Genomic DNA, 12644 nt, shown 5'->3' with positions numbered 1-12644 from the left:
AGCATGTTTGCGATTTACTTCTCAGCGAATACCAGAAAATTCATATAATTTATAAGTGTTTTGTGAGTATGGAAATATTTTTAATTGGCATCGTGCTTTTTAAGTTCACGTGAAAATGAAGTTAGACAAAACAACATAAAATAGAGTGCACACGTTTATTAATAGGTTAACAAAACAGTCTTCCACAGCCACTTTAGGACAACTCTGTAAAAACACACACAAAAGAAACCAAGCGATTAAAAATGGCGAATTTACATATGTTCAAGTACTTTCAGTTAAATGACCTAAACCCTCATCGTTTTGTCGTGTATAATCATTCCCAGACTTGCGAATGGGTCAGATGGGTAGTGATTGGTATAATCATTGGGATGGCTATGAAGTCACAATAATTAACATGAAATTAAAAATACTTACTTTTCTGGTCCGCTTTGTTCTGAGCCTTTCAACTGAAAAACAGTCGAAACCGATATGCTTTTAATACAAACAAGAACCACACGCCACGCCAAGAGAAGTTCAGTTGGTCTCCAACACTCAATACACACTTACTTGACAATAACGTGAATAAAACTTTATTTTTTCTACCTGCTGTGCGTCCACCACGCCATGCTTCGAAAGGAGGACTCCACTTCCGCCTTTTCTTCTTCGACGGTTATTAAAAAAAGTCCCCAACGCAATGCTAAACCTCTATGCACTGTACTCCGCTTTTAAAACTTCGTCAAATAATTTTTATCATTCAGTTTACATATAAAACACAATTTCGAGCCCTCGAGCGACTAAAACAAACACTAAAAAAACTACTTTTAATCGAGTCGCGTTTTGGGATGTTAAACCGCGCCACCTACTGGACGGATATAGTAAGCACAACAGGGGGAAAAAATCACGTTTTTGTGTTTTGAATTCAATCAATAGCTAAATATTTGTTTTATTTTGTACAATTTAGCTAATGTACACAGTTTTGCACAAGGTTGCTGTAATGCCGAATACGTTCTTTACAATAGTGTTTTTGATTGACAGGAGATGAATAAGCGCATGAATCAAAAATCGACTCGGGTGGTTTTGAAGCGATTAAAAACTGTTGGACTGTGTTCCACCAACATGTAAAAAGGCACAGCACACTGTCAACCAATCATACTCACCGCCGGATTTGGATGTTTTGTTGATTTCTGTGCTTCTTCCGTTGTGTATCCGCCAAATACTCTTCTTTTTCTTTAGCAGGAGGATGGCAAATGTTTGGCCAGTTTCAGAGTCATTCCGTTAAGTGCGCAGATTCCGAATAAGATGGTTATTATTAATAATGATAACAATAATATTAATGAACAGTGTAAGCAACATAAGATTAGCACGGACTAATTACAAATACTTGTCAAAATAAATATCAAAAATGTGTTGCGTTTTATCTAGTGGGAGCACAAATATAGCATTAGACACCATATTTTCACCATAAAACATCAGATAGGAAAGAGGACAGCAAAAGAGTATAAAAAGGGGAGAATAAAAGCTGGAAGCGGAGCGCTACTTTTGCGCAAAAACGAGCGTCTCTGATGCTCCATGTGTGTCCGTTCGGAGCCGGCCTAGCTGTTGATGCCGGCGCAGTCTGTTTTGGCTTTGCCCGCCGAGTTGATGATCCTCATGAGACAGTGTCCGAACTCCTCCAGAATCAAGCGCTCTGCCTCCGCCTGAGGCTGCCGCGCCTGCTCTGCCCGCTTGGCCTGCTCCAGGAGGCACTCGCACGTCGCCTCCAGCACTTCCTTTGTAACGAACGTGTATGGGAGTCTGGGAGGAGAACAAATGAGTGCACAGACAAAAATAAAATTGGAGCAACTATATTGGAATAGTTGCCAGGCTGAGATTCAAGTCAAGTGTTTTATGATTTGTTTTGCCTAAAGTGTTTTGGTACCTGCCACCGCCGCTTGAGATGACGGGCGTGGTCCTCTTGAGCAGGTCCGAGATCTGCGAGGAGAGCTTGGTCTTGGCAGCCGTCTGCTGCTGGACCCTCACCTCGGCGGCGTCGGCTAGGTGCATGAGCGTCTTCCTCTCGGGGCTCTCCTCGAAGTTCTTGCAGCCGACGCACTTGCAGATGGACGAGCACATGATCTTGGCCTGGGTCGACGACACAAAAGGAGCTCGAGAATTCCGGTTCATTTCGGAAGCCGTGCCGAGTTGAAGGCTCACCTCGTAGCACTCGCAGTAATTCTTCAGGCAACCCGACCGTTTGCAGTTGCAGCCTTTACTGTGGCGCCGGTCCGACTCGCCCTCTTTGCCCTTGCCGATCTTTGGCTTGAAGGCCTCCGGGTTGCGGTCTAAACACGTCTGTGGCAAAAACAAACAAAAGGGCTGAGCGTCAAGGCTCGTGTCTCGAATGGGACGTGCTCGAAAAAAAGGCCGGGCGGCGACATACCTTGATGGCCTTGGAGCGTTCGGCCTCGTGCTCCAGGTTGTTGAAGCAGTTGTTGCAGTTGCAGTTGTTGCAGAACTCGCCGTTGGCGAAGCAGTCGCAATATCTTGAGGGCGGATTGAAGACAGACAAAGTGTGTCGCTCGTACACATTCTAATCGCACAAATAAAACTCGCATCGTACGAAATTTGAAAACACTCACAGCTTGAGACACTGAGACTTGGTGCAGTTGCATGGTTTCCTCGGCCGCGACGCCGCCTCGGCCGACATGCTGCGAGTGGAGAACGTGAACGTCACTTGTGTACATTAAAATCAGCGCTCGGATCGCCCCGGAAATAGAGTCGGGTGCTCACCCATTGAGCGGGAGCCGGGCCTGAGTCTGGATGGTGGCGGCGGAGGTTTGAAAAGTGGAGTTATTGGCGAGGGTCACGATGGGCGCTTGCTGCAGCTTCACGTCACACACGCGGATACACACGTGTCAGCATCACATCTCAAACTTTGGGACCAAAAATGGCACCAAACCTGCGTGACGTATTGCGCCGGCAACACGGCGTAGCCCACGTTGCCGCCGCCCGGGGCCGGCGCCAGGACGGTGCCCGGCGGCAGGTTGGCGAAGTTGGGCTGGAGCTGCGGCAGCGCGGTGGCGGGCATGATGAGGCGCTGCTGGGTGGCTGTGCCGCCCATCACTTGGGCTCCCGACGTTAGAGGTTTGGGCGCCACCTGCGGGCGAAGCGCGGCATGAGCCCAAGTTGAAATCAGGAACAAGATCAAGAAGCGTTTTTGGTGCGCCGCTTTACCTGCTTGACCGTCTGCGCCGTAACGATCGGGACCGACATCCTCACCGCCCCCGTGCTGACCACCATGGGTTTAGCTGTGGGACGCGCCATGTTTAGTCTGTGTTTTCCACAACATCATTCGGGAAGAGCGCCGCCGCCTCCGCCGCCACAATCGGAGTCACCTGTCTGCATGGTGCTGGTGCTGAGAGCGCTGGGCTGCACGGCGCCGCTCGCCGTGGTGGCCGTGACCAGGCGCACGTAATGGAAGCGGCTTCCCGGCACCTGGATCTGCTGCATGTTGGGCTGAGCCGCCAGCGGGATGATGGTCTTGAATTGGGAGCCGCCCACCGCCACCGATTTGATATTCTAGAAAGAGGACGAGGGATTCATTTGGGAGTTTTATTTTGCTAACAAAAATGCTTACAATCGAAAAGACAATAGGCGATGAGTATTAAGGTTTGCAATCCGAATATTTCTTTTCCTTAATTCACATCACACTGATTGAAATAGTCGCTCACCTGCGCCGCCGCCTGGCTGGCGGCCACCTTGACGGGCGACACCGTGGTCGATTGTTGCATGGAGAGAATCTGCTGGCCTAGCGCCACGCTGACCGGCAGCGTCATCGACTTCTGAGTCCCCCCGGAGGTCGGCGACGCCACAGACACCACCGTCACCTGGAGGGAGCACAAGCGTAAGACGGAGCCAACATTGGGAATACGTATATTCCATGGAAACGTACAACTGTCGAGTCGGCACAAAGCTTCACCTTGCTAGGAGTCTTGAGGGGGGAGATGGCGATCTTTTTGCCGGCGATGCTCTGGATGCTGATGGTGGTGTTGTGCGGGGACTCTGTAAGAGTGATCGTCCTCTGAGGCATCGTCGGCGAATTCTGCGCCAGGACACGTCCTGCGAAGGAGACGCCCTCATTAGCTACAGAATCGCTAAGCGAGCGTTTGGAAAAAGTGTCACTCGCCCGCAATGACGGGAGAGCCCGATGTCTGCGGACTCAGCACTTTGCTGTTCACCGGCTTGTTGATGATGTACTTGATCGGCTGAGCGGAGGACGCCGGCGTTTTCTTTGCAATCTGTTCATGACAAAGGATCGGGAAAGAGACAGAATTATTTGTCCACATCTAAGCCAAGACAACAACAAAACAGCAGCAGGCTCATGCAAGAGCAGTCCGATACATAATTAGACTAGGTGTCATAAAGAAAGCAGAATCATGGAGCGCGCTTTAATGCACACTCTTTCAATTTAGTTTTCCAAAAAAAAAAAAGAAGATTGAAATGAGACGAAAACAATTTTGATTAAAGCTTCTAGTGCACATACTGGTGCATGGTAACCATGAGACAAAAACCAACCTGTTAAATAGTGACTTACAAAGCCAAAGCGATAGGATTGTTCTCGTTTGAACCAACCTGCAAGGTTTTGAGCTGCTGCCCTTGTAAGCCGACTGCGCTCCCAACCGCTGGCTTCAAATCCGACCTCCCGCCGATGGCCACCAACTTGATGGACTTTGCGTCGCCCGCCGCTCCTCCTGCCTTGGTGGCGGCGTGGGGCAGCTGCAGCACGATGGGCTGTCCCGTCTTCCCGATGGTGGTCACCAGAAGCTTTTGACCCCCCACCGAACGCCCCGCCTCAGTGGCCTGGGCCGAAGCCACCTTGTTGAGGATGATCTGATGGTTGGCGGCGGAGATGCTGAGGGGCACCGTGAGCTTCTGCAAGGCGCTGGTGGTGACCGTCGTCCCCGCGATGCTGTCCGTGGTCCTGGTGGCGGCAGTGGAGGTGGCCAGCGCCGGTCTCAGCGTCACCAGCGGGGAGGACAAACTCGACGCCGATACGATGTATTCCGTCGATGTGACGACGTGCTCCGTCGATGTGACAACGCTCTCCGGGGACGCATCCGTTTCCATGGCGACGGACGCGTCCTGGCTGGAGTGAGCCACCTCCTCAATGGCCTCCATGTCCATGATTTCATCTGGAAGGAGGCTGTTGAGCTCGGGCGACACCACGTCCATGTTGGCGATGACTCGGCACCCCGGCACACCTTGAACAAAAGACAAACAGGCTCGTCGAAATATAAACCGAAAGTCGCCCTTATGATTCTTGAAATTGGACCGTGTCAGTCAAAAATGAGCATAAATATCTCGAGTTCAGATAAAAAAAAAAACCCTTATTCACCCTCGTCGACCAATAGAGGAAGCAGAGAGCTGACCAAGTTTGCAACATCAACAAAAAAAAAAAAGGAAATGTGAAGTAAGCCTACTAGAGGTCAAGGTTCAGAGAGTTGTAATAATACTGGTATGCAGTACAACTCGTTGACAAATATATGAACAACCCACAAGACGTTTGGCGTAATGTTTAAAATAAGCACAGCTGCTTTGTCTAAGAACGTTTATGTTCCCGTTTAGTAGCTCTGAGGTGAACGTAAACAAACCGCCAGGGCAGCCTAGCTAACGTTAGCCCACCCACCCAAAATACCCTGTCTGGGAATTTAAGCGTGCCAGAAAAACGTCCTTTGCCGTCAACAAAAAGCCTTACAGCCGAGGCCGACAGCTGATTACAGGTTAATGACATAATCATATCGTCATTATCATCATCATCCCCGGGTCGAAACCTTGCGTCTTCCCCACCGAGGGGCTCGCTTAGCCCCCCACACTTGGCTAACCGACTGCTTTTGTGCAAAACGGCCGGAAAGTTGTATTACTTTGTATGTGTGGAGGGACATGAAAACCACCTCGGGAAGGAGGCCCTAGTCCGTGGGCAAAGGAAGAGAGCGAAAGCGAGCTATTTACTTGGCTGCGTTACTATTTCAGGCCGGGCTTGGATTTCGAAAGATCCGCCATTTTTATCTCGTCATCAGTGCTGCTAGCTGCACGGCTAACAGCCCAGCTAACAGCAGAATTGATTATTTTTCAAATTAATATGAATAAGTATAAATATATTAAACAGTGATCTAAAAGTTCACAAAAGTGAAGTGAATAAGTGAAGACTTGGTGAGCAAAGTTAAATCTAGTTTTTCCAGAACCCTTCTCCTCATCTGTCACTTGAGATCATTCCGATGGTGGAAAGAAAATAGTCTCGTTTCAAAGGCACGGAGTGATGAACGTTTTCTCTTTTACTCAATTTAGTTGTGTGTTTGTTTTTAAATAACTTTTCTAACAGGTTGTTTGGTGACATGAGTTGTTATCAAGGATATCTCGTCTTAAACATATCAAAATAAAAAGCTCGGTGGCAGTAAAAATAACAACGTGGACTTTAAACGCAATAATGTTGTGAATGAACATCACGCCACCAAAACAACCCTTGCACAAAACTAAAAAAAAACGTCTTAGTGCTGTGTTGCGGAACGTTAGCGCCTACCTTGGACAAGTTGATGCGACCATGGACGCGAATCGAATTTGCCCCAGGGTGCAAGATGCTTTTAACAGGTTGTTCATGAAGGGATGTCAACCGTCCGAAACGGCATCATCCAGGGCGAGGAGCACAACTGCTGTACTACTAGCAAACTTGGCGAGCAGGCTAACCCGAGCTAGCTTCACCCCTACGTTTATTTTGTACACCTTACAAATATAGAGCCACGCGTAGTGGTGTTTTCCGCCGGAGCTGCGGCGAGCTTCCCGCATCGAGTCGCGCTTACCTGAGTTATCTGACGCGAGCCAGCGTTTGCGGGAGAAACCAGGAAAGCAAAAGACGATTGTTCAAAATACCGCGCCGAGCGCCATTCCTCCCTGACATTTCACAGGTCGGCCACGCCTTCCTCCACATACGTCACTGATACGTCATTGTTAAAGTTACAGTAGCAGCAATTCAGCCCCCCCAAGGTACCTTCTATGCAGAATTAGTGAAAAAAACGTTTTTAAAAAATCCATTCATATACAACATATGTGTATTGGTATACAATATAGTCGATGGTTTTAGGTGAACGTCCCAAACAACCAAGTGGCCGGTTGCCTGCATGAAAACATTTCGTATTACGCCATCTATTGACCGTAAACAGGATTAGCTTTGGGATTTCCTTGATTTTTGTTTTTATCTAAATTGCATTTTAAAAATGCTATTTAAGTGTCGGACTGAGCGGTCGATATAGACTTTATAAATAAAAAAAATATATAAAAAAATTGGGGATTATTCCCCTCTAAACGGAAGTTACACGTTTGGCAGCGGAAGCGGCGTTGTTGACAACCGGGACGGTGTGACAATGGCCACCGAAGTGCGGCAGGAGCTCGCACAGCTGATGAATTCGTTTGGCTCCCACAAAGATCTATCGGCCAAGTACGTGACGCTTACCAGAAAAGTGTTTTTCATTTATTTGGCATGCATCAAACTCTCCCCGGTACGGAATAGAAATCACTCCGTTTGACATAGGCGGGCGGAGGTGTTACCATGACAAACCAAGCTAAGCTAATGGTAGCTCCTTTGCTATAGCTCCTATATAGGTGATTGTCTCGAATTGCATGTATTCGAGATTGGAATGATTTTGTCAATATAGTTTGAATGATTAAAAAATGTAGGCATGTGGCTAGCGTTCGAGCCACATAAACGTTTGCACCATCTGCACGTTTTCATGTTAGTTAGCAACTACTTTTAGCCTAACGATGGGCAACAAAGATCATTGTTTCATTGAAAGTATAGCACATGAATTTTATTTTTACAGTTCTTGTCCAGAGAGGACAGCAAAATGCATAGATGACAATGGATGGAATGTCAAATTGTTAATATTTTGATTCATTCTAAATTATTTTGCTAAGAACCGCTTTAAATTGTGGAAAAAGTTGCCTTATATTGCATATCTCATTTCAGATATAGACAAATCTTGGAAAAAGCTGTCCAGTTCACAGATGCTGATCAGCTTGAATCCCTGAAGGCCTTTGTTGAAGCAAGTATGGAACGACGAGTCACTTTTAAAGCGCTTGATAGTGTTGCATATTGAGCAAGAATAATACACATTCCTCTATTGTTCATGCTCTCTTAGTGGTAAATGAAAACGTGAGTCTAGTCATCTCGAGACAGCTGCTCACCGACTTTTGCACGCATCTGCCTAACCTGCCCGACGCCACGGCCAAGGCGGTGTATCACTTCACTTTGGAGAAGATCCAGCCGAGGGTCATTTCATTTGAGGAGCAGGTACTTCCGTTTTTATAACATACCACAAACAGGCAACCTCTTAATCCTCTTATTGTGTCTTTCTATATCTCCATGTTAAAGTTCTTCACTTTGCACAGGTGGCCTCCATCAGACAGCACTTAGCGACCATTTACGAAAAGGAGGGCGACTGGAGAAACGCCGCCCAGGTTTTAGTCGGTATCCCTTTGGAGACGGGGCAAAAGTAAGCCACGAGCGCAATTCCTTTTCACCCGTGAGATCCTTCCTGGTCTATTAAAACGTTCTTTTTCGCCCTCCTCTAGACAATATAATGTAGACTACAAGTTGGACACCTACCTGAAAATAGCCCGTCTCTACCTGGAGGATGACGACCCGGTGCAGGCTGAGGCTTACATCAACCGAGCCTCGCTGCTTCAAAACGAGTCTTCCAATGAACAGCTGCAAATACATTACAAGGTGAGCTATCAATAATCGATGAAATCGATTCCTTTGAATTTTAAATGCCTTACTCTTGTCACTTCCTGTAGGTGTGCTACGCCAGAGTCCTGGACTTCAGGAGGAAGTTCATTGAAGCAGCGCAACGATACAACGAGCTGTCTTACAAATCCATCGTCCACGAGAGCGAGCGGCTCGAGGCGCTCAAGCACGCGCTCAACTGCACCATTCTGGCGTCCGCGGGTACGAACACGCTTGCCGAGTGATTGTGGGAAATTTGCTCATGTTTTATTTCGACGCGATTGCAGGCCAGCAACGTTCCCGCATGTTGGCCACCCTTTTCAAGGACGAGCGCTGCCAGCAGCTGGCCGCGTACGGGATTCTGGAGAAAATGTACCTGGACCGCATCATCCGGGGCAACCAGCTGCAGGAGTTCGCCGCCATGCTCATGCCACATCAGAAGGCCACCACGGCGGACGGTCAGTACCCGCCGAACCTGTAATTGACACAATCTTAGTACGTGATGGAATGCTTTCATTTATATTGACTTGACCCGATATGAACTTCAGGCTCCAGCATCCTGGACAGAGCTGTGATTGAACACAACTTGCTCTCCGCCAGTAAACTTTACAACAACATCACCTTTGAAGAGCTCGGAGCACTTTTGGAAATCCCTCCGGCCAAAGTGAGAAAAGTGGGATGGAGTCAAATGAGCCAAAAATGGCGAGAAAGTATTGCATTTTAAATTGTTTTGTTTGTCGCTGTTTTGATTTAGCTTTCCTGCTCCTATTCACAGGCTGAGAAGATTGCATCACAGATGATCACCGAAGGACGCATGAACGGATTCATTGACCAGATTGACGGCATTGTGCACTTTGAGAGTGAGTTAAGAAAATTTGCGATATAGACAGATGGTATTATCAAAATTATTCATAGTTCTTGCATCACCGATGTGACCATTTTGTAGGAAGTCAGTGTGGAAAAAGCAAAAAAAAAAAAAAAGTGTCACGTGGACAGCAGGGGGTGCTCTACTAAAGGTGTTCTTGAAAGCCGTTTGAGCATTTATTGATATGTCGATATCGTTTTTCAGCACGAGAGCCGCTTCCCACGTGGGACAAGCAGATCCAGTCGCTGTGTTTCCAGGTTAACAACCTCCTGGAAAAGATCCGAACGGCAGCTCCCGAGTGGGCCGCCCAGGCCCTGGAGAGCCAGATGAGTCAGTAGAAATCACCCCACCCCGAGCCCTCTTGAGTTTTTTTTTTCTTGCCACTCCAAAGCATCATCGCAAGGAAATGACATCCCTGCACTGCTCACGTCCCATCGGCTGGATATTTCAAGGGGCATGTTTATTGCCCGGCGGGCGCCCCAGTGACTCATGTTTGCGTTGACCACGCGGGTGCTCTCGTGTTCAAGCTCTGGCATTTTATTGGCTACGTGTCACATGGCCAACGTCACGACACACAGTGTCGACACTGAAATACGATTAAATGTGCACACGGCTATTGGCTCAGTCTGTTTTTTTTTTTCTTTTCTCTCTCTCAAATGCATCACTGTAAAAATACTAAAATAACAGCAGATGGCGGCGAAGCACTACGTTTCTACAATGTGGTACGGGAAAGTGCCAAAGCACTACTTTTATATTAGGACGATCGATTCAAACAAGCTGACTCCCAATTCAAATGTCTTTTATTGAAATCCGGCTGTATCAAACCATAAAGACGATTAGATCTGCTCAGAGTTGATAAGACCTGCAACAGGTAATGACAAGGCGTTAACGTTGCGCAATAATATAAAACAATTGATATGACATCTTATCGAAATGAAACCACATGACTGCTATCAGATTGAAGTCACTTTTTCCACCTGCTCTCATTCTTTAGATGTGTAATGTTTGACTCACCAGGTCAGGAGGTTTGCGCCAAAGCGCTCCTTTTTCAGAAGATGCCTTGTTCCTTTCTCCGGTCGATGTCCCGCTTGAGCTGGCAGGTGCTACACACCAGGCAGCACGCGTTGACGACAAAGTCGTTGAACAGGGAACCCTGCAAACACAATGTCGGCGCGCAAACACGCAGCTCTTTCACTTTGCGTCCAACAATGACTCGGCTGAATAAACATGCTTGTTCCCGCTTGAGCTGGCAGGTGCTACACACTAGGCAGCACGCGTTGGCGATGAAGTTGAACAGGGTAAACCTGCAAACACAATGTCGGCGCGCAAACACGCAGCAGGTCTTTGGCTTTGCGTCGAACAATGACTCGGCTGAATAAACATGCTTCTTCGGGCAGGAAGTTGGGCAACAGCAGTGAAAAGCATAGTTGAGATGTCACAATTGTATGGAAAATGAAGGGTCCTCAAGCTAAGGGTTGCGGTTCCGTACATTAATATTGTAGCGGGTCCGGTAGACGCTGCGGATGGCCATGCTCAGGCCGCACAGGCAGCACTCATCCATGTCGCCGGCGATGGTGCAGCTCAAGCACGGGAAGCACCACAGGCCGTAGCAACCTGCCGACGCGGAAAACGAAAGGTCAGATTTCATCTTCAATTCAAGATTCACGCCAAGCCTCTTTATATCTTTATTATTCTATTGGCCGATTTATTGCCGTGTGGGAGTTTTATTGTTAACGGCTTTCCCCCCCCCCCCCCCCCACCTTCCCTGCAATTTAGAGAAACTTACATGTTCCGCAATCGTCGCAGAAGTCGCACAGGCCGGTCTGGAACTCAGAAGCGGGATACCTGCCCGGTTGATTGGTCACGGCCATGATGAGGAGGAGGAACGCTGCTCTAGTGCTGCAAAATAGGTTCCTCAAAATATATAATGCAACCACACAACCACCATCATCATAGAAAGAATATAAAAAATAAATGATTTAAAATGTACACATTTAAGATTGTGTGATCATTTGGTGTAAAATAAAAAGAACTGAAGACAATAGTCCACAAAAATGTGTGCAGCTAAATAATGTAACAATCCGATTAAAAATTTAATAATAGGCTTCTCTTACCGAACGAGGGCGCGTTGGGGAGGAACTGATGAGCTGGGGCGATGTCCGTTTTGTTTTATCAGGATGGGACGTTTTTTTTTTTTTATTGGAGGTCACTCCCCTGCTTTTATTTCTTCGGCAATGCTCCACCTATTCTCAGGGGATGTTTGTGCAGTTTTGAATTTCCACTTTTATGAAATAAAAAAATGGGTTGAATCAGGTTGGCGGGGGAGGAAAAAAGATCATGAGTGGCTTCACATTGGAATTTATTTTTTCAAAACGCTCATGGGAATGCGATTATTGTCAAAAAAATTCTATATGACTGCACGCTTTCATTTCAGCTCACTGTTGGAGAGGAAGTGAAACTACTTCCCCTTGTGAATGGCCACTAAAGACATGAACATACAAATTCTGCTCTTTAAACTAAACCATAACTATAATAGTCTTCCGGACCTCAATCTTCGATCCAAATCTCACAATGCTCCACCCACTAAACAGAAAACGTTCATATGCAAAAATGATTTGGATTATATATGATAATAATAAATATAATTGTTGCCTAAAAAAACCAAACTGGTGGTCTCTCTCCACTGACAGGACGCAGTTTCTCCCTTTAGCCACACGAGGGCGCCACCTGCATTAAGTGAAGCGAGTGGTGTGTTTTGAAAATGATGATAGGCTGCCACATGATGATCACTTGCGTGTGACAAACAGAAAGTCACCACCAAGTCTTTTAATAGTCACCACGGAACATATTCGTGGATTTTTAATCACCACTTCAACAAAAAGATGAATATCTGAAGAATTAAAAGTGGCTCGTCACCACGACAACCTCAGCTCAACTTGTTGGGTGACATCCCGGAGAGGTTTTCTTCTTGATGGACATGCACGCAGATGATTTGGAGAGAGAGTCACATCTGCACTGACGTCACCCACAAAGGGAGAGAGAGAG

The 12644-nt window shown here is 47.1% G+C and overlaps 3 protein-coding genes across 7 annotated transcripts in view; 1 reads left to right on the top strand and 2 right to left on the bottom strand.

Moving 5' to 3' along the window:
- Positions 1-141: 141 nt before the first annotated feature.
- lin54 (lin-54 DREAM MuvB core complex component) lies at positions 142-6936 on the bottom strand. 3 transcript variants are annotated; one of them, XM_061292499.1, is made up of 14 exons: positions 6813-6936; positions 4591-5219; positions 4145-4256; positions 3938-4077; positions 3690-3845; positions 3354-3537; positions 3193-3266; positions 2918-3115; positions 2749-2843; positions 2598-2666; positions 2399-2501; positions 2173-2310; positions 1898-2100; positions 142-1773 (listed from the first exon to the last, which is right to left on the bottom strand). In XM_061292499.1, exons 2-14 carry the CDS (start codon positions 5188-5190, stop codon positions 1572-1574), a joined length of 2274 nt encoding a protein of 757 aa, XP_061148483.1. In that variant the 5' UTR covers positions 5191-5219; positions 6813-6936; the 3' UTR covers positions 142-1571. The 3 variants fall into 3 exon arrangements, with proteins under 3 accessions (XP_061148483.1, XP_061148482.1, XP_061148484.1); XM_061292498.1 differs by lacking the exon at positions 6813-6936 and adding an exon at positions 6536-6789; XM_061292500.1 differs by lacking the exon at positions 6813-6936 and adding an exon at positions 5880-6474.
- A 385-nt stretch (positions 6937-7321) lies between these two features.
- Positions 7322-10213, top strand: cops4 (COP9 constitutive photomorphogenic homolog subunit 4 (Arabidopsis)). Of its 2 annotated transcripts, none has more exons than XM_061292512.1 (10): positions 7322-7447; positions 7976-8055; positions 8148-8299; positions 8398-8501; positions 8581-8734; positions 8806-8956; positions 9022-9192; positions 9283-9398; positions 9510-9594; positions 9804-10213. In XM_061292512.1, exons 1-10 carry the CDS (start codon positions 7374-7376, stop codon positions 9935-9937), a joined length of 1221 nt encoding a protein of 406 aa, XP_061148496.1. In that variant the 5' UTR covers positions 7322-7373; the 3' UTR covers positions 9938-10213. The 2 variants fall into 2 exon arrangements, with proteins under 2 accessions (XP_061148496.1, XP_061148495.1); XM_061292511.1 differs by having other exon boundaries at positions 9489-9594.
- A 168-nt stretch (positions 10214-10381) lies between these two features.
- cwc27 (CWC27 spliceosome associated cyclophilin) overlaps positions 10382-12644 on the bottom strand; it is a 37448-nt gene continuing 35185 nt past the window's right edge. Inside the window, exons 1-5 of one of the 2 annotated variants that reach the window (XM_061292510.1) lie at positions 11714-12424; positions 11386-11498; positions 11089-11213; positions 10614-10752; positions 10382-10461 (exon numbers count right to left, since the gene is read on the bottom strand). In XM_061292510.1, coding sequence (XP_061148494.1) covers positions 10648-10752; positions 11089-11213; positions 11386-11470 — 315 coding nt within the window. In that variant the 5' untranslated portion in view covers positions 11471-11498; positions 11714-12424 and the 3' untranslated portion in view covers positions 10382-10461; positions 10614-10647. Of the gene's footprint in view, positions 10462-10613; positions 10753-11088; positions 11214-11385; positions 11499-11713; positions 12425-12644 lie in introns of those variants that run through there. The other variant, XM_061292507.1, reaches the window with a different exon arrangement.

This window comes from Syngnathus typhle, linkage group LG12, assembly GCF_033458585.1.
Source record: "Syngnathus typhle isolate RoL2023-S1 ecotype Sweden linkage group LG12, RoL_Styp_1.0, whole genome shotgun sequence".
Lineage (NCBI taxonomy): Eukaryota > Metazoa > Chordata > Actinopteri > Syngnathiformes > Syngnathidae > Syngnathus > Syngnathus typhle.
Note: the sequence above shows the minus strand (reverse complement) of the source record. Positions and strands in the feature narration are given on the sequence as shown.